The 27,395-nt window shown below is 45.8% G+C and overlaps 1 protein-coding gene across 1 annotated transcript; it reads right to left on the bottom strand.

Annotated features, from left to right (window-relative positions):
• Nucleotides 1-27,203, bottom strand: setbp1 (SET binding protein 1). Its single transcript, XM_054611032.1, has 6 exons — nucleotides 26,736-27,203; nucleotides 12,466-12,869; nucleotides 10,107-12,035; nucleotides 9,790-9,997; nucleotides 8,623-9,688; nucleotides 1-4,878 (listed from the first exon to the last, which is right to left on the bottom strand). The coding sequence occupies exons 1-6, from the start codon at nucleotides 27,162-27,164 to the stop codon at nucleotides 4,373-4,375; spliced, it is 4,542 nt and encodes a 1,513-aa protein (XP_054467007.1). The 5' UTR covers nucleotides 27,165-27,203; the 3' UTR covers nucleotides 1-4,372.
• Nucleotides 27,204-27,395: the final 192 nt, after the last annotated feature.

The raw sequence follows: 27,395 nt of genomic DNA, 5'->3' as shown, positions 1-27,395 counted from the left end.
CAATAAAGTCATTTATTATTTCACACAATGGATAACATGAACAACTTCAACTGTAGTTCTTCTTAATAAGTGCTCAACACTGCCAGCCAATAGAAGGGTAGCAAAAGAATGAGCTTTTCTTTCTGAGGAAAGAGAAATAAAAACAAAACAAAAAAATGAACCTACAAGATCATGAAAGATAAACATGACCAAAAGCATGCCAGCGGACATGGATATACACATATATTGCATGTATATATGTGCTTAAGACATATATCTGTATGCCAGCAAATGCAAATACAAAATATATGTGTACATTTACACATACATACTGTGAAGGATATATGCATATGCATGCGCATCTAGTATTTACTCTATATGTCAAATATTTGCAGTTTTTAATATTCATACAATGTACAAAAATGCTTCATGAATTAAAAAATTCATTACAAAAAGAAACATATCAAACAATGTACAAGTCTTGCTCCAAATTCAATTGAAATTCAACTTTCGGCTTGTCTAAAATATTTATGCATACAATCAAGTTGAGCATGCAAATAAAGGAAACCCACTCTAGAAAAAGTTTCAAATACACTATGTATACAAACTAAAATATGCCCACACTGTTAGAAGAGCTCAAGTTGTGCTCTAAAGAAGTACATTTATTGGTTTTCTCAATGCTTCAACTGCACTTTCAGCTTTGAACAACATTATAGCTTCTGTAACGTATGCTGTGAGGATGACTACATGTACATTTATGAGGTTCTGTCTAACGTGACCCCCTCACTCCATGTGTAGGACACTCATCACAGCATGCTACAAAGGGAATGGGGGGTGATCAAAATTTAGGTGCCAATATATCCCATTCTAGTTGTTGGAGTGAACTGGTGAGTGGTGGACTTCGGTAAATACACCCCAAACACTGATTTAAGGTCAAACGCTGCTGCGCTGCCCTTGATACTAGGACCAAAGACACGGTAAAAGATCCTTACATCAGTGCTTAGGGGCCTCCTGTAGCCACTGGTCCAGACCAGACTGGTTCTGAGTGCTAAGTACTAAACAACAGTGACCTGGAACCCTATTCACAGCCACATCCCCTCTGCAGTCTCTGTGTAGAGTGAAAGCTCTGGATTAGGACAATACTTGTCAGTGTTAGAAGGCACCGGAGCATTGGCTGGTAGGAGTGACAGACAGGACAGACGACACCCGGGGTCTTTAACTCTTACATCAGAAACCGCCGACTGACCACAGTACGGAGTAAGCTGCCAAGCGTGTAGTCTCTAAACCTCACGGACCACACATCTAGACCTCATCTTCACCACAACAGACTGCAGACCCACTGAACGTTATCTAGCAAAGCAAGGTTAAGCACACTAACTTTAGGACGAGTGTATTTTTGGCTATTTCCTCTGACAACTTCCCCCACACTCAACCTTCTCGCTTTCTCTTCATGCTACCACGCTGCCCCAACTGGCTGCAGGCGAAGAAGCTGCAAGTCAGCGGGGATTCCTATTTTTGGTCGAGTACACTACAGTGAGGCTTATATCCTCTTAGAACTTATGAAGGTGTGATAAGGCAAACTATTTTAGCATTCTGTGTAATTTAATGGACCGGAACGATGACTGTCGATGTACAGCAGAATTTGTCAAATAGGAAAATCAATTAGGGTAGTCTTTTATGTATGTTTTCTTGGGTCTTGAGCAGTCTTAATACAGAGAGAGAGAGAGTCTACTGTGGTTTTAGGAGACAGTCCCAGCATAGCCGAGCCCAACCGGTATCCATGCAGGATGGACATACTAACACTATTTACAACAAACACTTCAATACTGTAGTTTTACATCTGGTTAAGGCTGTACTGCATAGAGCTGCAGTAACTATAGTTTTTTATGAAATGATAGTCACTTTCTGCACAACTTATTACAAATTATTACTGGTATTATTCACAATTTTTGTTACATGAATTCATTTTATTCAGTAAATAAGACCACTTATTTCTCTTTGTCGAAGGGTGGACCCAGAACAGAAATTCCTTTTAAGGTCATTGCCAGGCATGGCCTGATGCATAGCAAACAACAATGTAGGAGAACGTGGTTTCCATGACAACATCCTCTGTTGCTCCTTTGCCAAGTACATAACCAGTTATCCGGTTTAAATAACAGGTTACATACTGGGCAGAGTAAATGATCTTCAATTATATCCGGGACATTCAGTACAATCAATATCTCTGGATAGAAACACATCTGATACAGTTGACCCTTCTGTTTCCATCGCTGCTGTGAAGCAGAATGTAGGCCAGTACATGGTGTGTATTCAATACAGTAATATCATATTATATTGATCTGTCCAGCCCTTCTAGTTCTGTTATGATGATGTGGGTCAGGGAACTAGGAAGGAGCAGGCAACAGAGGATGTTGACCATGGAAGCTTTGAAGGGACACAGGCAGTGTCAGGGCTCTGATGACTAAGACACGTGCGTCATATGCACAATCATGAATATTTTGGGTCAATTTCGGGGGCACTCTTTGCCACTTGATATTTTTCAGGTCAAATGTAACTGGTGAGAGAAAGAAACATAAGGCACAAGTTGAACTGCTGCAACTGAGAATCCCACCCAACCCAAAGAAAACTGAATCTCCTGAAACAAAACTTTAACAAAGTTGCTAAAGAAACACTGATCCATTGCTTGTGTTTTGAAATACTTATTTGAGAAAGTACCAACCACTACCCAAAGCCACAGATACTGTAGATATAGTTTAACAAAGGCTTGACATATTGACACAAAAATTCAAGATGGCTACATTCTAGAGTGCACATAGGAATTCTTTACATTGGTGCCAACATGGTGGAGAGTTTGTCGGACTCTGATTTAGATTCCTTTAAATAATACATCCTCACACTGAATACTGAGACTTTGGTTTCTAAATCTAAATACTGGATTTGCTTTCAAAAAAATATTTCCAAGGATATGGATTGAAAATCATGTTCAATCAAATCAGGGAGAACAACAGGGATTAGCTTTTCAAAACACTGACTGTGAGCCCTCTTTAGCTGAACTGACCAATCACAATTCAGACTTGGGCTTCAGTTTGACGCTTTTGGCTGCGCAGCCTGCATATACAAATTGATTAAAATAATGCGTGCTCTCTGGAATGGAAATCCACACCATTGAAGGCCAAAACATAAGGCTGGAACAAGCATGTAAGTGCTGCATTTGATTGATGCAAGTGTGTGGTTTTTCATAGTGCAATAAACCAATTTTAAGGTTTACCAGAAACACACCTGATATTTCTCCTGTATGCAATGCCCCCTGGATATAAACACAATAATGAGTGTATGAATGAATATATGTGGTTTTTCCTGTCTGAAAACAAACTTGTCTTGAGTCGCACCCATGTCTGTTTTTTGGTTATAAAACAATACACAACTCTCATTGTCTATGGTACAACAATACTATTTGATATACTGTATGTCATGTATACATGTCTATGAGCTGGTTTCTCATTGTACAAGGCAGGCAACAGTGGACTTTGTTTCTATGTACAGTCTGGGACAGTCTCATCCACCATATTGCCTATATGTCACTGCTCAGGACAGGCCTGAGCAGGGAGGGAGGATTAAATGAGACACAGGGGTAGGTTGAGGGAGCACAAGCGATGAGAGATGTAAAATATTATTTGGGAGTAGATGAGAGGATAAAGGGAGATGAAGTTGAGCGGCAGGCACCAGGGAGAGATAAAGAATTGGGGAGAGTGACCAGCGGGATGGGTGACTAGGGGTGAGGAGCTGCCAGCAAGTATCTGTTACTCCTCAGAAAGAGTAAGAAACCAAGGAAGGATACAGATGAGGGTTTGGGCAATACATAGGGGTAAGTAATGGGGTAAGGTGGCTTAATTACTGCTGTTTTATCCCACGTCTTTGACAAGCGTCCTCAGAAAGGCAAAAATAAGCAGAGCTGCACAGTTTAATATTAACCATTCCCCCTCCCCTTGCTGGTAAATATATGGCTAAAGCCACATTCAGATACAGTATCATAAAGTACCATACACATCACTGTATCAGACACATAAAGAATCACATAATATCCTACACTATCATAAGTACCACACACCTTTATAGCATCAGATTCAGTATCAAACAGTACCATATAGTGCCATTGCAAATGAAGGTCCAGTGAATCCTTGAAAGGCTCACGTCTGGTTGGGTTTAGCAAGCAGAGGGATGGTACCGTAAGAGTTACCTCCTCCTGTGACCCTCTGTAGTCCTCACAAATCAGACAGGAGAAACAAGTCAAAGTGCACCAAAGAGTCCCAGAATGAAGGGCACTGCATCTGAAACAGCACTGACGCCAACAACTGCTCTCTGTTCGGTCACAGAGTTAGTCTCTCCTGCAGGTTTATTGACTGGAAGGAGCCCATAACTCGTCCCTGCTGTGGCCCCTGCCTCTGCGTTTCCCCCTTTTGGCCAGTGGAGGCACAGATCGCGCTTGATGCACCACAGACTCAATCGTTGCTGAGATGGAATCGTGGTTTGAGAACTCCAGAGGCTCGGGGGTCAAGCTTGGTCTGAGGCTCTGCCTACCTGGCAGGTCATCACACCTTTCCAGGACAGGCATCCCCTGAGTCCTCCCATCACCCCTCCTAACGGCCAACATGTCCAAACCCCGACCGTCAGCCCGATTATCCGGCCTCCTATTTGTCGGCTCTGATGTTTCTATGGGTTGTTTTCGGGGCCGCCCAGGCCGTCTTTTGACGACATTGTTTCCTGTTTTGGCTTGTCGCTGCAGGCGCTTGGCACGGAGGATCTTCTGCACATGCTCAAAGTTCAATGAATGCATCCTCCTCACGTCCTTCTGGATCTGTTCCACCTCACGTCGCTTATACCTCCGCTTACTGGGAACATCTGGGAGAGGAGAGAGGGAGTATGATTGAGGTGAGACATCACAAGGTAAATAAATAGTAAAGTCTGTAAAGAGATAACGCGGTTTTATGCTTGCATGTCAGTCAAAATGGGCAGCCTTGGAAAGGCCAGGAAAGACATTATGCCAATTTAGCTCATGTTGAGAATGTCTTTTTTTTTGCTTCAAGAGCTTCCTGCTAATTTTGACATATTCATGTAAGCCTTTCAAAGCCCAGCTGAGCCAGGAGAGCAGATCCTATCCTGTAATTGTCTGCTACAGAGCAGAGAGGAGAGGGGAGAGGAGGAGATCCCATTCTGCTAGCAGGAAACCCACAGAAATGTCTCCTTCAACCATTTAATATGTCGCTGCACAATAACAACCCTGTGCATCTGGAGCACAGGCTGCCAAAGAGCCAAACACTCATATCGACACATTTATCCACATGCACATCCTCACACAGACACAAATACAAACACACACATACACGCACATGCCCATCATGCACAAATAATGAATTCAGCAGTTCAGAATGGCTGAGCAGAAGAAACTGGAGCCATATTGTTTCCTTCACACTGGTGAACTGGGCAGTATGCCCTTTACCCGCTGTTCTAGCCTGTCTCTTTCCTCTTTTCCCCATCACTCTCATTCTCTTTTCCACTCTACTCTTCATAGACGGCAACATGCTACTCTCTAATTTTCAATTAAACTGGTAACACTGCACCATTTCATTTCCGTCTCAATTTCAGAAACCGCTTCCTGGTCTTGGTCCATCGCTGTCATTCTTTTTGTTTCCCATCTCTGTCCCGTTTCGTAGCCCCCCCCCCCCCCCCCTCTCTGCCTGGGCACTGTTCCCGGGGCTCAGACTGAGCCACAGCCAAAATGGAGGAAAAGCACAATCAGCCACCAGTCCCCAAGCAGTGTGCATAAAAAAAAAATCCCTGGTATTTTTTTCTTGAGCTTTCCCTCCTATTTCTCGATTCCCTAACCATCTCCTCTCTTCGTTCTCTCCAGAATCCTGCTGATTCAATGAAGCAGGTTTCTGCCGTGCTCGACACATAGTGACTGCAATAAACTAGAACAGCTCGGAATTTTATACAACAAACATGGCGGAGCTGGATTGCAAGGTGTTTAAATAGTGATGCACACTTCTTATTTGTTTCATCAAACATGGCATCTTGGGTTAGAATAATTCACTTTGCAAAATGTTGCAAAAAGCAGATAGAGATTTGCGAAACTGTTTTTTTTTTACATTTAAGAAAACCAAATGGGAATGTTGAAGGGAAAACTAAAAGTTTTAAGAGGGTATAGGTCCATGGCAAGGTGTTTACTAATGAACTAAGTGTAAGGAAAATAAAGAGAAGCCTGACCGCCCTCCATTTAAAACCCAGCGGAACATCTCACTCTATTGTTGCTCAAGAATGCAGGGCAGACAGTGAAATTAGTCTAATGCAGTAAGCACTAAGCAGCAGTAGTTTATGAGCTGTGCACATGCTCAGGTCTCTCTCTCTCACACACACACACACACACACTCACGCACACACACTACAAAGTAGCAGAAATTTACGAGCTGCATACACGGAACATAAAACCAGTGACCTTCAGCAGTGTGAGGGGCCGTATAGCACTGAGGACCTGTTTCTCTGTGGAATAGGAAGTCACTACTACACAGAGATACATGCTCACAGACCAGGTTTCAGACGGGATAAAGTGTTTTCCTGCACGCAAGTGCATGCATGTGTTTTAACAAGTCATGTGACACAAAGACAATTATTCTCACTAAGTCAGTAGGAGATGACCTGCTTTTATGCAAATATGCATGTGAGAGATTGCTCTCAGCTGCAGTGAGACTTGCTGATTGCTGAAGAAACACACACACACACAAGCACAGACACACACATGCATAAAAAATCAAATCACTACAAAGTAGTTCAAGTGAAGAACGCTTTACAGACTCACAGTAACATGCTCAGACAATAATATTAATTTTGCATTTGTACAGCTTGTGGATGGGCACCTATCTAACTGTGTGTGTATATGTGTGAATATCAGAGTGGGTCTATGCGTGCATGTATACATGTATGCACGCGCGCCTGTGTTTTAATTGGGCTAAAGCTGTGAAGTGAGGCAGTAAGTCATGCTAGAGGAGGGCCAGTGAGAATGGGGAAAAGCGAGGGTAATGGGGGAACGAGGGGGAGGGGAGACAAGGGAAAAAGCAGAAAGAGAAAGGGAGGAAGGAAAGAGAGATAGAGGGGGAGGGGGAGGAAGAGGAACAAGGGGAAGTCTGAGAGTGTGGATTGTGGGAGAGAGGAAATGAGGAACGCAAGAGCAAGAACTGCAGAAGCAGCACAAGGGGAGAAGGGAAGGACATGGAAGGTAGAAGAGGAATAACAACACTGGAGGGATGGTGGGGGAGTGGGGGGGGGGTAGTGTGTATATGAGTCATCCGTCCTGGATCCCCTGGGGTGGGGGGTGTATTCTAACGGAGCCCCTGGCTTCTCCTCCCCACCACTGGACTAGGCCCCAGTCATTAAACCCCTGGCTGCCAGCCAGCTCTTTTAACACAGGCAAGGGCCTTTTACGGCGTGTCTGTAGAAAATAAATCACACTGTGTGAATAATATATCTCTGGCAAAGGCATTGGCAGGAGAGTCGGAAGGGAGGGCGGGAGGGGAGGAAGGAGAGATTGGTGAATTATAGTCGTCTCCATCCATGCATTACGTTCTCTCCATCCCCAGCCAGATGTGCTCAAAGACAGCAGAATACAGAATGTACCAAAATACACATGAGTCTGGAAGTGTGAATTTGGGGCTACCCTGCCTCTTTGTCTGCTCTAAGTCCTGATAATGCTGTACATAGCATATTTGTAATTAGGAATCACCTTGACGAGTATGCTGCCATCCACATATAAAAAAGGGAAACCCCAGTTAACTCTGGCTAAATATGTGATTAAGTCTCAACGCCAGCAAATAACAAGCCCTTCATCACTAGGGAACAGAATAATATGGTGGACAGCAATTCATTTTGCAAAACATGCTCCCGATTTGGCCATATTAACAGTTCTGCAACGTTGGCAGGTTAAGATTATATCTACCTGGCTTATAACGGAAAGATGCAAACAGTAAAGCCTGAGTGTGGCATCTTGTCCTGAACTGTACAGTTTGTTCATCCAGTGTTCCCTCACTGCAAGGAGCATTTGATGTGCATGCAGCAAACCATGTCAAAGCTATTCCAACATGATGTTAAACTCCCAGGCTAAATGTGTGGTCACGCAATGACTTATCTCAGTGTTTATCACCCGTGTACAGTAGAAGTCACTGTCAGTTTTAGTTTTGTTTCACTAATATAATCCTACTTTTCTCTAACAGATAGGTGTCTCACTGATTTATGATCTGCACTCCTTTGCCTTGCAATCAGATCTGTAATGAGGTCCATTGCTGTGTTAAGCTACTGTGAGTGTCAGCCAAACAGTCCCTGCTGATGTTTTTAATCAGAGACTTTCCACAGGTGAACCATGGGTGGCTTTTTATTGTGGGGTAGATACAGGAAGTCTCATCATAAGCGAACTGGTTAAATAAAGACAAGTAAGAAACAAGCGGTTATTGTAGTTTGGGCTAACCTCAAACCTCCAACACTTCATCAAAGTAAGTAAGTCTTGCTTTATCATCATGGCAAAGGGGCAGTGCACTCCTTTGTGGATACACAGTGCAGTTAAAATGAACAGGTAGACCTAAGGTAAGTGGTTCTTACCATTGTGAGAGGGACCAGAGCAGTTGTTCATGTGTCCTGGCTCCGGCCTGGCAGTTTGGAATGACATTAAGCCCTGATCTCCAAACACAGCGATCCTCGTCTTTCTGCTCCTCCCTCCACACTCGTCCTCCCGTGACCCCAGAAAGAGGTCAGAAGCTGATTCTGACCGCTGCGTTTGGCTACTGTAGCTGCTCATGAAGCTGTTTATTGGCTGTCGAGTCAGACGGGAGTGGAACTGGCTGTCGGCGAGAGAGTGTGTGGACAGCTGCTCCGACTCAAACATCCCTAAGCTGGATCCGAGGCTTGAGGCTCGACCACTGCCCCTCTGCTTCTCCAGATGCTTCGAAGGGCCCTGACTGACCAAGTCCCTCCTGTCACTCAGCATGCTAAGGCGTGCACTGGTCTTGGCTCCGCTGAAGAGTCCACCCAACTCCTGCCGGTCTCGCAGTGAAAGGAGGGGTTCGTCCTTGTGCTTATGTTTGTGCTTGTGCTTCCTCTTATGGAGGCGAACCCCAGCAAGACCACCTGCACTGCCACTGCCCAGGGATCCCAGGCCCTCTCCTCTTACAGAGGGCCCCTGGAGTGGGCCACTGGCACTGCGAAGCTTGGCCCCTGGTTGGAGCTTTGGGTGTCCACTGGAGTGGAAAGCCTTGGGAGGGGGGACAGCAGGCCTCATGAAGGGAGAAGGAGGTGCAGGTCCGAGCGAGTGATGGGGCAGGTAAAATGGGGCAGCAGGGGGAAAGTAGCCCAGACTCAGAGGAGGTGCGTAAGGCATCGCATACGGTGCTGCATAGTAATTTCCCCCTGCCAGCGGATAACCATATCCTTGAACGAAAGGCAGCTTCGATGTGATTGGCTCGCTGGCTTTGGCTGGACGGCCACGTCTCCTCTTAGCCTTCAGATCGGCGCTCCTGCGGAGGTACGAGCTGGAGTCACAGGGATAGGAGTCGTAGGTAACAGGATAGTAATGATGGAAGTTGAGGCGGAAAATGGAGGGATATGGCTGCTGGGGGAAGCAGGTGTATCGTCTGTGAGACACTCGTAGCTGCTGGAGCTTTACCACAACCTACAGGGAGGTTGAAAAAAGGAAACATTTAGAACAATACATCATACATACATCATATACAATGAAAGATAACACACAGAATGTATCATTGTGTTTCTAACCTCCTCCAGTTCTGAGAGAAAGTGAAGATGATCCCGGCTCTGTAGGCACTTCCTCTTCCGTCGATGATGTTTTTGCTTCTTTTCCTGTTGTGACAGGAAGTTGTCGACAGCAGTTACTTGCCGTTCACAGCGTGCCCTGCTGCCTCTGTTGGATGCTTCCAGGGCTGCTGCCTCCACAGCCTCAAACCCACACAGATCAAATGAGTACCTGTATGAACACGAGATGAAATATAAAATCGCACGTTTATGAATATATGACAATCTGAAATAAAATTCAACAAAAGCCTCAAAGTTAAGGTTCAAGATTGTAAAAGTACCTGCGTCGAGAGGCGGAGCCCTTCTCAGTTTGATCTGAGGTGCTGTTGTTGTCTGTCCCAATCCCACTGTCGCTTGGAATAGTCTCCTCGCTGTGGGACTCGCTGATGGGGGACAGGGTCACCTCCTTCACCGACGCCCCCTCTGACAGGTGGGAAGGTGAATTAGCCAGAAGGCGTGGAGGAGAGAGCTTCCATCCGCCAGAGAGGAAGCTCCTGCCTGGTGGTTTGGAGGGCATGGCTGAGATGGGCTGCAAACTGGGCATAGTGGCATCAGAGTGGCTGGTTCTTAAGGATGGAGCACTGGAGCTGGGGGACAAGGTGGCCGAAGGCACTACAGGGCTCTCGTAGAGACTGGATGCGGAGAGAGACAGGGGGGGCTTGTCCCTAGTGGTTTTGGGAGGGTTGGAGCCTTGGGTTTCTGCTCTGGGTTTCCGCCCTCTCTTCTTACCAATGTAGATGGTTCCTCTCTTGCTGACGTTTATCTGTTTTCCCAGCCGAGCCTCAATAGTGGACGCCATGGCACTCATAGCTGAGGTAACAGGGGCCGAAGATGATTTCAGAGCCAGAGTGCCATTCTGACTGGAGCCTGAAAGGATCTCATTCAGGATACTTTGCATTTTCCCAAGCTTCATCTTATTCACCGGCCTGGAAGGGCCCCTACCACGTTTTAGTTTCAGACTATTGGAATTGGAGCTGGTGGTCGTGGAGGCCATTTGCACTAATGTGTTGAGTGTGTGTGTCTTCCTCCTACGGTTTAACCCTGCAAAGGTTTCCTGTGCCAGTGGGCTTGGAGGCGAGGTGGAGGTGCCCTCATGGATGGTCTCCACTGTTAGGAGTGGCTGTTTCTTGGGTCGTCCTCGTTTCCTCTTAATGGGTGTGTGGACGGTCAGGCTGTCAGTGTTGGTGTAGAGGGGGCTAGAGGGGGTGATGGGGAAGGCTGAAGGTGGGTCAGCTAAGGTCAAGGGGCTTCCCCGGTTGTCTCTCTGGGGTGATGTGAGGCTCGCATGGCTTTTAGCTTTCAGGTAGGACCACCTGTCCTTGGCCTTGGTTGTTCTGGAACTGGATGTGGAGCTTGTGCTGTGGCAGGGGCTAGGACTCAAGGCCACCCTGGGTTTGGGGCTGAGACTGGGACTAATGTTAGCCCTCGGGATCGGACTGATGCTGCCCCTGGGGCTTGGGTTTGGGCTAGGGAGTCTGGGGTTTGTGTTCAGATTGGCTTTGTTGATGTGATTATGAGCCTGCTCTCTATGTTTAAAGGTGTCAGCACTGATCTTAGGACGACCCACAGGGTTCTTTTTCATTCTATTTGCACTCAAAGCTGACTCTGGGTCAGGCCCGCTTATAACTATCTCTCCTCTTTCTGCCCTGTCTACTCTCTCTCCTTTTTCTCTTTTATCGCCTTTATCTGTTCTCTCTGCTTTTTCGATCCGCTCTCTACTGACATCGGCAGGACTTGTGAGTCGAGGGTCGTTTTTGTGAGTCTCCATCTTATGTGCCACTTTGGGTTCTGGGGGCCCAGGCTGGTCCTTCTCTGTAGTGTCAGAGTCCTGCCGGTGCTGTAATTGCTCCTCTGCAGAAAACGTCTCGTCAAAAGAAGGCCTCCTCCGCCTCTTTCTTCCTTTCCCTTCCTCTGTCAACATGGGCATCCCTCTGTCTTCTTCATTTCCTCTCCTCCCAGCAATCGCCCGCTCTCGTTCCTCTTTTCTCCTTTCCTCTCGATCTTCATGGAACCGCTCAGCTGTCTCCTCTTGCCTGTACTTCTGCCTCTCCTCTGAATTAGTTGGGCTGTCCGATCCTTTCTCTGGCTGTCTTCCCCAAGGTGTATCAGCACTGTGGGGATTACAGAGCATCCTCTGGGAGTCCTTCCTGCCGTACTTCCTCTTGATGTTCCCAAAGAGCTGCTCACTGACCTCTTGCAACCCCCTCCCCCTGGAGAGATATATAAAGAGAAAGAATGGTGATAAGTGGAATGTAGGGAGAGATAATGAATGTTTTGTAAACACTTTACAACTTGTACCACCATTTACCAGAACATTTACTATTCTTTGTGTGTGACCATACATAGACAGTATTACTTGTATTGTGTTATACGATATAAGATATCCTGCAAGTAATTTCTTACCTAACTTGAATTATAATTGTTTCTGTTTTATCAAATTAAATTAAGTTCTTAATTCTCCCTTTAAATTGTCATTATTATATCTAATGAAACAAATAAAAAAAGATTCACAGTATAAAATATGGCTCCACAAAATATCACAATACAGCATTGTATCGACTCTCTCCCATCCCTAGTGCAGTGTTCAGTGTTTATGTTTGGCTCATGATAACATCCGCCTCACAAGAAAACGGTTCATACCTGCTGAGAGAGGTCAGGTTGAGAATACTGGCATCTGTAACCACTGGCAACTGCAGGTCTGGAGTCAGGGATCTCTGAGGTGAAGGGCTTTGTGTAGCTGTTCGTGAGAAAGGTTGGGTTGGATCAAGAGAAGAGCTCCTACCGGCTCCTGCAAGTTCTCTGGCTGGCTCAGAATCTGCAGGATTGGCCGGGGATGCAGAAGGTGCCGGAGACGTGATCCAGTCTGGATTAATTTGGTGTTGATGTCCATGAGCGTGTTGGAATTGTTGTGTGTGATGTGTTTGCTGTGCGTGTGCAGGAGGGAGGGAGCTGCGAAGCTGGTGTTTGGGCGGAGTGTGATCTCCCAGTAGTTGCAGCAGGCCTCCCTCTTTCTGCTCAGGCATTCTGAACTGGCGCTCGTATGTCTATGGACGACAGAAAAGAGAAACAAAGACTGGTTAGTACATACAAACTGCAATCACAAGACAGCTTTATATCGCTGCAGGGATAGACAAATGACATGTCAATGATGGGATCATAAAACTATGAATGCTCTATTTCATGTCTCCACATAGATAATAAATACAGTATGGCGCACATAATCCAGCTCTGCATCCAGTTTCTTTTTGTCAGCACATATCAAATACAACTCTCTTTGTCTTTTCACGGCAGGACTGAAGCTTTTAATACATCTTGTGTGCATGAGCAAACAGTGTGCAACTAAACAAAAGGCTTGTTTACAGAGCAATTAAATTCCTGTGGCAAGGATGTAGCATGCTGTGAGAGCTGGGGGGATGGAGTTGCGGGTGTCTGACTGCACACAGTATTAAACACAGTAGCCTAGGTCAGCCATGTCCCTGAGTGCCCTAGATGTATAATGATTTATTATAAATCTCTATTGTTTTGTTCACAATTGTAACTTAAACTATGGAACAATTTATACACATTTTTCCAGTCAGGGGCATCAAATCTAAAGTCAACCTTCGCTCAATACCCAATTTACATTTGTCCATGTAAAACTGAAAATGTAAGAGTTTAATATACTGTATTAGACAATATAACCCCGCTTAATGTATCACTGCTGCATAATCAGCGCACTGCTGGAAGATGAGAAATAGAGCAGCGGATGGCCTTTGTGGTTTAGCCTGTTATTAACAGACTCAGTACGACGCAACAAGACACTGTTCTGCCGCGCTGCAGGGAGATGTAACCTAACCACAGGCCTACCTCTCAGCATATACACACAGGCGTGCATGCGCACACACTCAGACACACTCACACATGCATACAGCAGATGTACACATTTGAAAGATTTTATCCAATCCTGGCCTCACACATAGTAGCACAAAATGCTAATGTATAAACACAGTCAGGCAACCAATTTTAGTCTCGATGGATCGGCAGCTTGCCAGGTAATTAGCTCTCTCTCTTTGCATATGCACACACACTTATCAACACACAGTAATGGAACATATAATGCACGTAGTTCACATCACAGTGCACATATTTGCAATAGAAAGCACTTCCTCGCTTCTATCTTTGATCCCGCCAATGTCCTGTTCTGCCTTAATTTAATCAGCCACTTTCGTGTCCTTTCTCTATAACTGTCCATTCCTCCATCTCTTTCTGCTGTCCCATCAGTAGTCATTCAGTTTGTTTCATTTTGTACTTCCAGACTGGCTGCAGAAGTTATTTATCGGCCAGATGCAAGCTGCACAAACTCACAAGCTCAAAATAACACACGTGAACGCTCTGCACATGGAAGAAAACCCACACAAGCAAACACTGAACGGCGTAAATGATTAACCATGGCTGCATGTGCTCATATGCACACTCATTTATCTCCTGAACACCGACTGCTGTGGTATCCTTTCAGCTCTGAGATGTATGTGCGTGTAGATAAGTGTGTACGTGTGTGTTTGTGTGTGCACAGTGACACTGGAGAGGAGACGCTGTGAGTCCACAGAAGGATAAGATGACAGACACTTGATACACACATGCTTTCTCATTTAACCTGTCCTAGAATACCTGCTGTTTCAGGTTCAAGGAGAGCACAGAAGAAGAGACGGACAGGGAGATTGAGGTGGTTAGAGTGAGACAGACATACACACACATATTTATATAAAACTGACCACAAAACCAACAAACAGAGAGATAATAAAGAAAAGAGGCATGGACACCTTTCCTGCTTGAGATAGTGAAAAAGCAGAAATAGTCAGCCCCCCTGCCCCCTGCCCGCCCCTTTGGTTGTGGTTAGGTTATTGGCACCAGTTCAGCTATTTGTTCTTAGTTTCCGCCCCTCTGCACACCCTCCCCACCCTCCCCCTCGCTTCTCTCAGCCTCTCACACTGCAAGAGGCATTTCAAGGAAAAATACACTCTGATATTTACACAAGCTGATATAAATAGTGGTCACATGGACTGAGGTACTCCCGTGGTTGTTGTAGTAAACATCTTATTCTCCTGGTCTTCCCCAGACAGAGTTCACCTAAATAGCTCATACATCTTGACAGGTTGTCATATGATAATTACTCAATCTTGTTATATGTGCACTTTTCTCTATTGCATGTTTTTAAATTGCCCTTTCACCACTGTATTGAAGGTTTTGTCCTCATAATGTGTTGTCTCCACACAGCTTCACAAATGCCACAGAAAAAAAATAAACAGATCTATTCAGATATTTCTCTGTTGTAAATACAGTACACTGCCCTGCTCCTGTCATGTGCTCAGTAAATAGGGACTGTGCTACTGGTGGCCTGCAGCAGGGGGCAGCGGTCAGGAGAATCGGCACTAGCCATGGACTCTGACCCTGGAGCGGCCCACAAGCACAAGAGCTGCAAGGTTTCAACCTTTTCCACACTGTCCTTCTTCTGAAGTCCCCTCTGATCAAATTTAGATAAGGAGAAAGGCCAGCAGAAAACAGACCCAAGGCATGTTTTCTCCTGAACCCATTTGATGCACTCTCCCTCCCTCGAGGCTCTCAGGGCTGCATTCAGGGGTTAAGGGTCGTACTCCACAGCTAGTTCAACAACCATTTCTAGGATGTCTTCCTCTGGGTCAGCACTGAAACAACACGGATTGGTCTCAGTCAGACACACAAAGGCTCTCCAACACCCGAATGCAGGCAGATATGGAGCTGCACATTCCTTTCCACTGGTGATGTAACCGTCAGATAAGGTCAGGGATAATATGTGACTAAGTGCTACAATCACCCAACTGAAAGGCACTTTACAAATGAGTCAGCATATATTTACTGACAAATTCATGCATGCGCGTGTCTGAATGTAACGGTTTGCACTCAGCCGGCTGTTGTAAATGGAGATCTGGATGTAAAAAGTTGAACTACTCTCTCCTCCAATTTGATGTGAGGGGAGGTATGTGACGGCCCCTCCTGTCCTTTCCTCTCCTGCAGCCTCTCGTTTTCCACTGTTGAATAAACTGAAACTCTGAGTGGAACTTCTCCCTCACACATACACACACACACACACACAAACACACACAGACACATAAACACACCGAGCACCCTGGCTGCACCATTATACTGGGAAAGAACACCCTAAACAGGCACACCCAAATCTCACAACCCAGCACACATACACACCAACAAACATATACACAAACTCCATGCACACACACACACACACACACACACACACACACACACACACACACACACACACACACACACACACACACAAACACGCTGCCCTTCAAATAGTTTTTCGCAGCCTTTTATTTGGCTGCACGCCCGGTGGTTAGAGTGTTTCATTTTTCCCTGTGTATGGAACTGGGCAGCTGTCCAGACAGACACACAAAGAGAAAGAGAGAGAGAGAGAGAGAGAGAGAGAGACAGAGGGAGGGAGAGAGAGAGAGAGAGAGGGAGAAATGGGGAGGGTGGGGGTTACTGAAAGAATGAGAGTAGCAGAGAGGGAGGGAATAAGAGGACCAGCAGAAAAACAAGAAGAGAGGTGCCTAGACCCGTTAACAACTAGTTCCCTCCTAAACCTTATGATTGATATTATCCTCCCTCTCTCTCTCCCTCTCTAAGCTTGTCACCAACACTCACACACACTCTCCTTGGCTTTGACACCACGCTGTCTCCCTCTGCCCCTGTGGCCTTGTGCACTGCCCCCCCCCCCCCTTATCACATCCCTCCTTTTCTTCTTCTTTTCTCCTTTCTGGAGCTGACCATTCTCCCCTGTGGGAACTAGACCCCCACCCCCTTCTCTTCAGCTCCATTCAGAGCGCCGCTTTGCTGTGATCTGTGTTTCTGACAGCTCCACACACACACACACACACACACACACACACACACACACACACACACACACACACACACACACACACACACACACACACACACACACACACACAGCTCCTCTGCAAACAAACACCATGAATACTAACACAGCTTTGTGTCCACAGCACTTAAAACGGGGTAGAAGGCGAGGGAGGGAGGGGGGTTGGGGGGATGCAGAGAAAAGGAGGGAAAAGCGGTGGAGGAGAAAAGAGGCACTGTGTTGATCTTGTGGCCACTCTCACAGACCTCCCCCTCCCTCCCTCCCTGCCAGCCCCCTCATCCATGTTTCTCGTTCTCTCGTTCTTCCCACCAGTTCTCCCGGGAATAAAGACTTCCATTCATGCGCCTGAGGAGACCCACAGCAGGGGAGAGAAAAAGGGGGAGGAGAAGGGGGGACGACGACAGACGAGGGGGTGTCAAGGTGGGACAGTTTGTGGATCACTGGGATCAGGCCCACTGCCTAAAATTGTGTGAATGTGTGTGTCTGTATGTCTATTTTCACTCAGCGTGTGCAGTTTCATCCAACGCTTCGCTATGTCACAGATCTGGAGGCATCTGTGCCAGACAAAGCATCTTCTGGGAAAGTTTGGAAATTGGGCTCCATTCAAAACCTCTACTCTTGGACTATTGCTGCTATTCTACAGCTATGTGTTCAGCCTACAGACACAGTTAAACAAACAGGGGCTTGATTACTCTAGCCAAAATGTAACTTTTTCTGCATCACTTTCTTTTCTATAAGCTGTTATGTTATGTTCCCTCCCTGCTGGTTATGATCAAGCAAACTCTACAGCACATTTGTCCTTTAACTAACTGTAAGGCAGAAGCCAGATTAAATGCACAGCGGTAGGTCCCGAGCAAAATGTTCCCTCCTACGTCCGTAACAGTAATCCTTCAGATTGGAGTGCTCCTAAAGATAGCAGCGAAACACCCAAGAGTCTCCTTGTCACACTCTCTTCAGACACGCTCAGACGTAGATGACTCAATCTGAACAAAAGCCTGTGATTGGCTGAACAGAAGCATGTTATTACGGTGCAATTGGAGGTTTTCACCCGCTCAGTAATGACAGAAACATTTACATGCTACACAAAGTATACCTCTAATCCCCGCTATTAGCATTAATGGTGTGTGTGCAGGCACATGTGTGTCCTGATGGTGAATGGCGCTAAGAGCCACATTAAAGGAGTTTTTTCATAGTGATTATTGCAGCGATTATGTACCAATTGTTCCTTTCATGGATGTGGCCGAACCTCCGGTGACAGCATGCTCAGCACAAATAAAATATACACAAGGAAAGAGACTGGCCACATACACACACATACTGTCGCTCTCTCTATGGGGAAGCATATGAACAAGTGTCATACAAGTTGGGAGTGTTTCATGAATAGACTGAAGGCTGTTTAAGTAAATTACACAAACCTGCATACACGTGCACAGCAGACACTACACAACCAAAGGAACGTGTTGTTCACAGTGCTCTGTGCACCATATGACCCAATCGTACCACTTCTGTACAACAGGAAACAATTAACAGCCAATGAGCTGCTCTAAATCCTAAGGGATGGCTTCCTGTGTGGAATGATGGGTAATTCAAGACAGAAGCTGTGCTGAGATTAAACACTTCCTCTCTGGCAAACAGTGGTCTGCAACAGCGAAGCCTCACTCACTGACTAGTTAATCGTAAATAATGCACTACTCATCGTTGGCTAGTTACTGACATTACCTGTACGCATCTGTACAGATTTGGGATATAAAAACTGGTTTCTCCATTGTCATATGATGCTCAATTACACTAAAATAATTGAATGTAAAAACATTAAAGAAGAAACACATAGTCACATTGGATAGTTCCTCCTTAGTTTCAGTTTCAAGGAATTAGTTTATGTTTTTGTTTTATAGTTTATTATAACAAATAGTGTCACAACAATGCTCATGCTCGTTTCAGTCATTTTTTATCCAGCAAAAATGCCATGCTGTCATGAGATTTGCAAATGTGAGGATTTATAATTTTCTCTATTTTATATCATTAACATTGAATATCTTTGGACTGTTGGCTGAAAAGAAAAGCAATTTGAAGATGCTACCTTGGGCTTTAGGACATTTTCATAAATATTTAATAAGAATAACTGTTTTGAAAGATGACTCTTGATTCTGCACTTCAAGATTAAAGCTTGTGAAGTAACACTTTCATCGCTTTGTCTGTGAATATCTTAAGTCCTCAGATGATCCCCAGCTTGCAAGAGAGAGAGTTAGAGAGCCACTTTATGACATCCTCAGCAGAGAGAATGGACTAAAGTGAGACACAATAGTCTTAACCAATCAGACGGCCTGCCTCCCCTCAGGCCCCCTCGTACCAACAATAACGTCTTTGTATAAGGCTGCACTCTGCTCGCACGTTCACACACACACACAGAGACCAAAGCATAGCTTACTACACTTTCTCAGACAGTCACAAAGAGAGGTGGGAGAAGCAGTGCACCACATCTAGAGCTGCATCAGTGCCTAAAAAACTATGTCAGAATTAGAGTGTGTGTATTTTGGCTAATAACGTGGCTGTGTGTGCGTTTGTGTGTGTGTGTGTGTGTGTGTGTGTACGTGTCTGTGTGTTTCTTTCCAGCCCTGGGCACATGACTGCAGCTGCACCCTCGCTCCCTTGTCTAAACCGGCACCCCTCCTTGTTGTAGGTGAGAGGTCACACGGAGTGGCATTCCTCTCGGTCTGAGAGCTAGCGAGTGAGCGAGCACTACGCTTAGCAGAGTGGCAGAGAGAGAGAGGGAGACCGAGCAGGGCAAAAACGCAACAGAGCAGGGCAGGTAAAAGATGAGGAGCACAGGGAGTTCGGGAGTGTGTGTGTGTGTGTGTGTGTGTGTGCGCATGTGAGCATATGTGTGTGTGTGTGTTGAAATGGACCACTAAACAGAAGACCCTTGTGGCTCTTCCCTGCTTCATAAACACAGCTGTTTGTTTAGTCGGAGTCGCCCCAAGGGACTGACACACTGACAGAAGGACAGACAGACACATTTATATGATTTATTCATGTCCACATCCATACTTAAGAGACAACGAGCATGAATAAACAGCACAACCACAGACTGATTATTTTACAAAGCCTCGTACAAAGACGTAAAAAACTGGGCAGAATGACACACAAATGTCTTAAAGCCCCAGCTTAGCAACTTTTTAATGATCTGTATGATTAATTGTTTTTAGTGTAAAATGTTTTATACCATGTAGTGGTGATTGTGTCTGTGTAAGGACCACGCTGCATGGTGATTCCAAACTTTAAATAAAATTGATTAGTTGATTGAATACAGTATGTTTTCAAACCAACTAATCAAAAATATTAACATGGTTATTAAAAAATATTGTTGTAAACATCAGTAATGCCAATCAAGCCGTTAAAAAGTGACATCCTGAAAAAAAGAGGGGAGTCGGACACCAACTCTCCTCTGTCATCTCTCTTACTTTCAACACACACACACACACACACACACACACACACACACACACACACACACACACACACACACACACACTTCACACACACCTTCTGACAGGCGCGACCCAGACAGCTGATGGGGCCATCAGATTTCACTGACAAACACACTTACGCTTCAAGTGAGACACAGTGAAAGTCAATACTCTGCGCCTGCTTCTCCTTTCCTTTGACTCCAATCATCCCCTTTTCTTTCACCTATAACATCCCCCTCTATCTCTGCTGGACCTCCTCTCAACAACCACAGAATACACGCCTCCTCGTACACGCACTCATACACGCAGGCACACATGTACACACCGACTAACCACAGAGGCAGAGGCATGATGGAGCCACACTAACAGAGCGGCCACCAGGAACACATGATGCTGTGACTCAACATCACCCGTGACCACAGAGGACATCAAACATGGCCGCCCTCCAGATAATCCCACAGTTATGTGAGTCACAGTCAACCGCCTTCCAAAAAGCAAATTCAGAGTCTTCACTTACATTGATGTTGCCATGTCAAACCTATGGATACTTGGAATGAATTGGGGCGGCTGTGGCACACGAGGTAGAGCACTCGTCCCGCAACCACAAGGTTGGTGGTTCGAACCCCTCTACAACATGCCGAGGTGTCCTTGAGCAAGACACCTAACCCCAAGTTGCTCCCCGGGCGCTTCATTGCAGCCCACTGCTCCTCCGGGATGGGTTAAATGCAGAGAATTGTAATTTCCCCATTGTGGGACTAATAAAGGATTGATGATTATTATTATTATTATTAGGCTTTCCATATTGTTGTTTTCTTTCAGCTGTAAAACATCCTGTAAATCTTATTAAGATTCTTAAGGGCTAAATATTCGTTGCCAATGTAAAATGCCTTAACGTTCATTGGTAGCTGCTCCCTCACTGAGCCAATGACTTTTTTTTAAGTAGCTGCTTAGGATCTTCAATAAATTGTAACTTGAGCTAGACTGGCTATTATAGTCTGCCTGCATCTGCCCAAAGAGGAACAGCAACCCACTGGGACTGGGCACAATAGTGAATGAATAGGGCTTGACCTTTGGGACGGATTGAGAAGATGGTATGTGTGTGTCTGATTGAGAAATTAGCTACAGTTCCAACCAAATGGTCAGCACAAACACACACTCATAGACACCAAATCCAGCCCCGAGGGGAAGAAAGCAAAGGCAAGACTCCTGTTGTCTCAACCCTGACCCACTCGCACAAACAAATACAGCACACACACACACACACACACACACACACACAAAAACACACACACACACACACACACACACACACACACACACACACACACACACACACACACACACACACACACACACACACACACACACACACACACACACACACACACAAACACAGCTTACACAACTGTGTGGAGTCCAGCTATCACCTCGACTTCTGAATGTCCGGCCGGGTCAAAGTTCATCTCTTCTTCTGCCAGCCTCCAGGGTTTCTTTGTGTGACTGTGTGTGTCTGGGTGTGTGCATGTACGTGTGCTCACTAGGAGTGACCTTGCAGAGTCGTTCATTGTGGAATCACTGCAGCAGCAGCAGCAGAACTACTGCAGAGCTGATTAGGGAGCAATCTTACTAAGGTGTAATGTAGAGTGTGTGTATATTTGTGTGTGTGTGTTTGGTGGGAGAAAGACCAGATGAACAGATTGTGTTTTGTCTGGACTTTCTTCAGGTTTGAGCGACACTCATGAGCAGATCAGAGGTTAGATGTGTGTGTATGTCTGTGCGTGTGCGAGTGTGTGTGTGCGGGTGTCGGTGTGTGTTTCAAGTGTGTACAGGGTGTGTATGGGGGTCAGACACAGATGGACAGCTGGTGTTTCAGTGGTGCTAAATCACTCACCCCTCCCCAATGTGCAGGCACACACACACACACACACACACACACACACACACACACACACACACACACACACACACACACACACACACACACACACACACAAATATACACATGTCCCATCCCCCATCGACCACAGGAAAACGCCCCTTAAAGCATTCCCAGCTCATACTCTCAAAGACTGCACACTGAGGACACACACACACACACACCAAAATAAAAGCCTGGTTATTTTCTACGCAATGAGAGACACCAAAATAACTCCAATATGACAGTTGGTCAGGCTATATTAGAGGTGATCATTTCATGTTATTACACTTTCATAAATCAGTCAGGGATTGCTCCCTGTGTGTAAGCACAATGTTTCACATACACACAAGCAGAAACACACACGCACGCACACACACACACACACGCTCCTGTTTTATGAGCTCATCAAGTCCCCCAGGTCACCAACCGCCATCTCAGCCAGGGATAAAAAAGCTCACATCAAAAGGCTAACCATTTCACACACGCGCATGCGTGTGCGTATAGCGTGCGCACACACTTGGCGTGGCAACTGTGGCAGCATTAATTTCCTTGTGAATGCACTTGACTAACACATAATAATCCCAAACACTGCTGGGAGACCACCAAGCAGCACACAGACAGACAGACAGACAGACACACACAGACACACACACACACACACACACACACACACACACACACACACACACACACACACACACACACACACACACACACACACACACACACACACACACACACACACACACAGCCAGGGGGACCACCAAGCAGAGGGGCTGTCAAGACAAGATAAGTGTGTGTCTAGCATCAGGGTTTTGCGTACACCCACCACTACACAAATGTACACACACACACACACACACACAAACACACACACACACACACACACACACGACAACAACAACAACGCACAGCCTGGCCTGTACTCCTGGAAAAGCTCTGGCTTATCTCTCCCCACAGATAGTGAAATGGATTAAGAGCCACATTTGGCACGTCCAGAGAACTGGACAGATAACCAGGAAAACACTCTCTCTAACTGCAATCACTGCTCGACATGATTTGTGTGTGTCTTTCTCTCTATGTGTGTGTGAGAAAGAGAGGATGCATTTTAGCTTGCATATGCTCCCCCTTGTGTAGGCATCGGATCAATAGCCGTGTCTATGTGTGAGCGTGCGGGCATGTGTGTCTGGAGGAGTGATGCAGTGGTTGACCCGGGACCCAATCCGTTAGAACACACACATTCATCTTGCAAACACACACGGCTTGCCCAGACAAAGAGCTGTGTGTGAGGGGACGTTCAGCATGTGTGTGATGTCAGCTGGAGACAGAGAAGGGGAGCCCATCATATCCCGTTCATGTGTGTCTGTGTGTGTGTGTGTTTGGGTCTGTCCCCTGACACAAGGCGCCTGCTCACTGACCTCCCTGGTTATAGATGCCTGCTATGAGGATGATAGCTGGGTGAGATTACCTTTAGGACTGGGAAATTACATCCTTTACTCTTCTCCTCCGTATGAATGTTCAAAATCATTCACTCGTTCACTACGCTGTCATCATGGACACTCAGTAGTTTACTCTAAAGTGAGCAGTCAATTGAGATCTTCACTTTATGTCATCACTGGTATAACGTTACTTCATCTATAAAATGCAACTCACTCCATTGTTTGAATCTTGAGAGCACTATATGCTACATACATCTCACGGAATTTGGACATTCACATATAATGGCGAGGTGTAAATGTAGTGCACTGTATAGTAAATAGGAAGTGATTTCGGACACAGCCTGGGTTTAAATCCATACATTTTCTAACACTGTGCAAGCACCAATTCTGCCTTGTCTTCCCTGAATAAGTCAGTTGTGAACACCAACATATCCCCTATTTGCATCTTTTAAGTGTTTATTCTAGTTGAACTATTGTTGTTGCTGCAACATGCCAGTTTTGCTACATGAGGAACAGTTATTATAAGTCAGAGAAGAGAAGCAGCCAATTCTTCAAAAGAAAAACTGCCTAAAGAGTGCCACTTGCATGTCTTACTTTGCGCCATTCTGCATGTTTGCCTACTCTGTCTGTCTGTCTGTCTCTGCCCTTCTCTGTCTATTAGAGTCAAATCTCTGTCTTAATGGACATCTATTGTATGCTACCTCTCCCCCTTCTCCATTCACCATACTACCACACGCACATACACACTCCCTGTGAGGGGGCCCCTTAACCAGGCTCTCCATATGCCTGACCCCCTCCTCCTTTCTCCTCCTCCTCTTTCCACAACCCCCTTCTCCTCTCCCCATCTCTCCTGCTCACACTCTGGCTTCTGCTCTGTTGCTGCTGCTGCCCCACGCTGCCATCTGCTACAAGACAACAGAGGGTGAAAGAGGGAGGAAGAGGGAGAAAAGAGTGGTGAAAAAGAGTGAGTGAAAAGTGGAAGACACGAGGGGAAGAAAAGACTGAGGGGAAAAGCGGAGAAAGAGGGACGGATAAAAGATAAAGAGAGAAAGAGGGAGAGAGTAGATGTGAACACAATACAGCAGAGAGCAGAGAGGCTGTCCATCTGCTCCCTCTCTCGCCTCCCCTCCCTCTCTGACACACAGCCGCACACACACCACAAAGAGAGTATTTAACCTCAACGCACACACACATACACACATATGAGAGGGAGACAGAGAGACAGAAAGCAGCCCAGCCTCTCTCTTTAACCCGTTCCTCTCTAGTGAGCCTGCCTGTATTACACCCTTGGGGTGGCAGGTGATGGGTGGATGGGGGGAAAGGATGGGGGGAGGCGTGATTGAGGGACAGAATGTAGGGGATGAGGGGTTGAAACTGATCTGAATCAACACCAACACATCCTTTACTCCCTCCCCCCCCCACCTCAAATCTTAATAGAGACCAGCTTGCTACCCCTGTCACTATGACAACCTCTGTCAATCATACTGTAGCGGTGGGTTTCCAAATGGGGGTCGATGGCGGATTAGGAATGGCTGCCCAAATATAAGAGTGCAGGGTTCAGCCCACTTATGGATTTAAACATTTTTAATAGTAAACACGCCTTATCATACTTTATTTACAGACAGATGACAGCAAGTCAGACATACTCATAATCTACTCTGTGGTGAGAAAACACATGCTGCAGATGACTAGCTGAAACTGTGGATGACGTCAAAATCTGCCCATATGACAAACAAACACCCCCATGCTTTCTTTCCAATTAGGTTGCAACATTTGAATCATCACTCAGACTTAAGTGTCAGATGTGGTTTGTGATTTCAACTAATGTTCTAATTGTTTGAAAAAACAAACATACATGTAGAGCAGCGGTTTCTAGTCCTTTACGGCTTATGAATTAATGAGTTTCTAACCTCTTGTCCCCAGCTCCAAATGCTAACAGTTTTGTTTTTTTTGTTTGTTTTTAAAGGATTCACCTAAATCTGGTTTTCCTTTTTTATTTGAAGATTTTTTTTAGAGTCTCGCAAAACAAAAATTATCCCGTAGTTCGTTGGAAAAAATGATTAGCTTTGCATAGCAGAAATGTGGTTTTTTTTCTGCCTCTACTGTTAATTATCATGTGATCCTTTAAGATTTATCTTTCAATGCCTTTATTTGGGTTCCGAAACCCAAGTTGTGAAACAGGAACGTAATGTAGGTTCAGTATCTGTAAACAGCTGGCTTCATGACACTGCAGAATGTCAAACTGAGAGGATGAGTGGCATGCAGCCTCTAATTGGCATACTACTGTATTTCTGTTGAAACGGGGTGTTTGATATTACAGGTTAGACTTGAGCAATAACAAATCCTTGATGACTGCCGATAGTTCTTTTAAATTAGAACAGACATAGAGCAGAAATACATTAAATCTGTCTATGCAATAACCTTGTGAGCCCTGTGAATTTGAGTTAAAACCACAAGACTGAAGCACGACAGAACAAAACGCGTCCCAGCATCATGTTGACATGATCCTGCTGGGCCTGTCGAGCTTAGTGCCATCGAGATGGCTGTCAGGTTTGGACACACACACACCACTGTGTAGGTCAACACACACTACAAACACTAGATTCCCCCAAGGACCTTTACGTACACAGTGTCACACACACGAAACACCAGTGTAGTGTGTAAAAGGTGTGATGGAGGAGGGGGATGAAGGGCGTGACCCACAAGAGCTGATTTCATGAGAGGAGAGGAGAGTTGACAGGAAAGGTCTCTGTGTATATGACCACAAATGGAGAGAGCAGACACCAGCTGTCACTTGCTTATGTCAGCCCTATTCTCAGCTCTTATGAGTGTGAGTTTGTATGTTGTGTGCTTCTGGTGTGTGTGGTGTGTGTGTGTGTGTCACTCTGTGATCTCAGCTAGCCACGACTGGTTTCAATTACGCAGCAAACTTTGACCCTGTGTAACCAAGCAGGGAAACGAGCTACTGAGAGAGAGAGAGAGAGAGAGAGGTAGAGAAAGAGGTGGAGCGTATCAGAGAAGGAGCGCTCAATTCAAAGATGTTGGGATAGAAAAGAGTTTTTCACTCAGTGTGAACTCAAAGTTATGAAAAAACATACTGTATAGGAAAACTACACACCTCCTAAAATCACACATAATGGGCAGTACTTCCAGGGATGGTGACTTACCCTTTTTCTGGGGGGTCCTCGTTCTTCATCTTTCTGGCCCCGCCCTGCCCCGCCTCCTGTTCGTCCCTGCCGCCCCCCTTTGCCCTCTCCAACTTGGGGTCTGATGGTCATCCTGATTTCAGGTGGGCAAATGTAGTTCTCAAGGTTCTTGGGGGGCTTCTTGGTGCGCTTGGTGGTCTGAATCTTCAGCTTTAGACTTCCTTCCTGGAAACTTGCTTCCTTGATGGAGAACTCCTGCTCCTCCAGGAGCCCCTCCCCCTGCTCCTCTAGCCCCTCCCCTTCGCTTATGGCACCGTTAATCACATCATCACTGCGCGCCAAACCGTTGGCCCCAGATCCTTCCCGGACCCCTTCATTCGGCCCAACCCTGCCTCCCGGTAACTCCGCCTCTTTGGGTCGGGCCGTGCCAACCAGATCCCTTGGCTCCATCCACGCTCCCGCCAGAGCCAGTCAGGACGGGGAAGCTGTGGCAGCCAGCCAATAGGAAGATAGAGAACAGTAGTCTGTCGGGCCGGTTGGTTGTTGTCACTCAGCTACTGGGGTTGGGTTGGGTGCCCCACAGTAACACAGCGAAGCCAGGGACAGTCTGCCGAGAGAACAGGTGAATGATACGATTAGTAAAAGAAGGGCGACTAAAAACAGAGTTCTTTCATCCACATA

Source organism: Anoplopoma fimbria, chromosome 13 (genome assembly GCF_027596085.1).
Source record: "Anoplopoma fimbria isolate UVic2021 breed Golden Eagle Sablefish chromosome 13, Afim_UVic_2022, whole genome shotgun sequence".
NCBI lineage: Eukaryota > Metazoa > Chordata > Actinopteri > Perciformes > Anoplopomatidae > Anoplopoma > Anoplopoma fimbria.
This window is presented reverse-complemented; position numbering and strand designations above follow the sequence as displayed.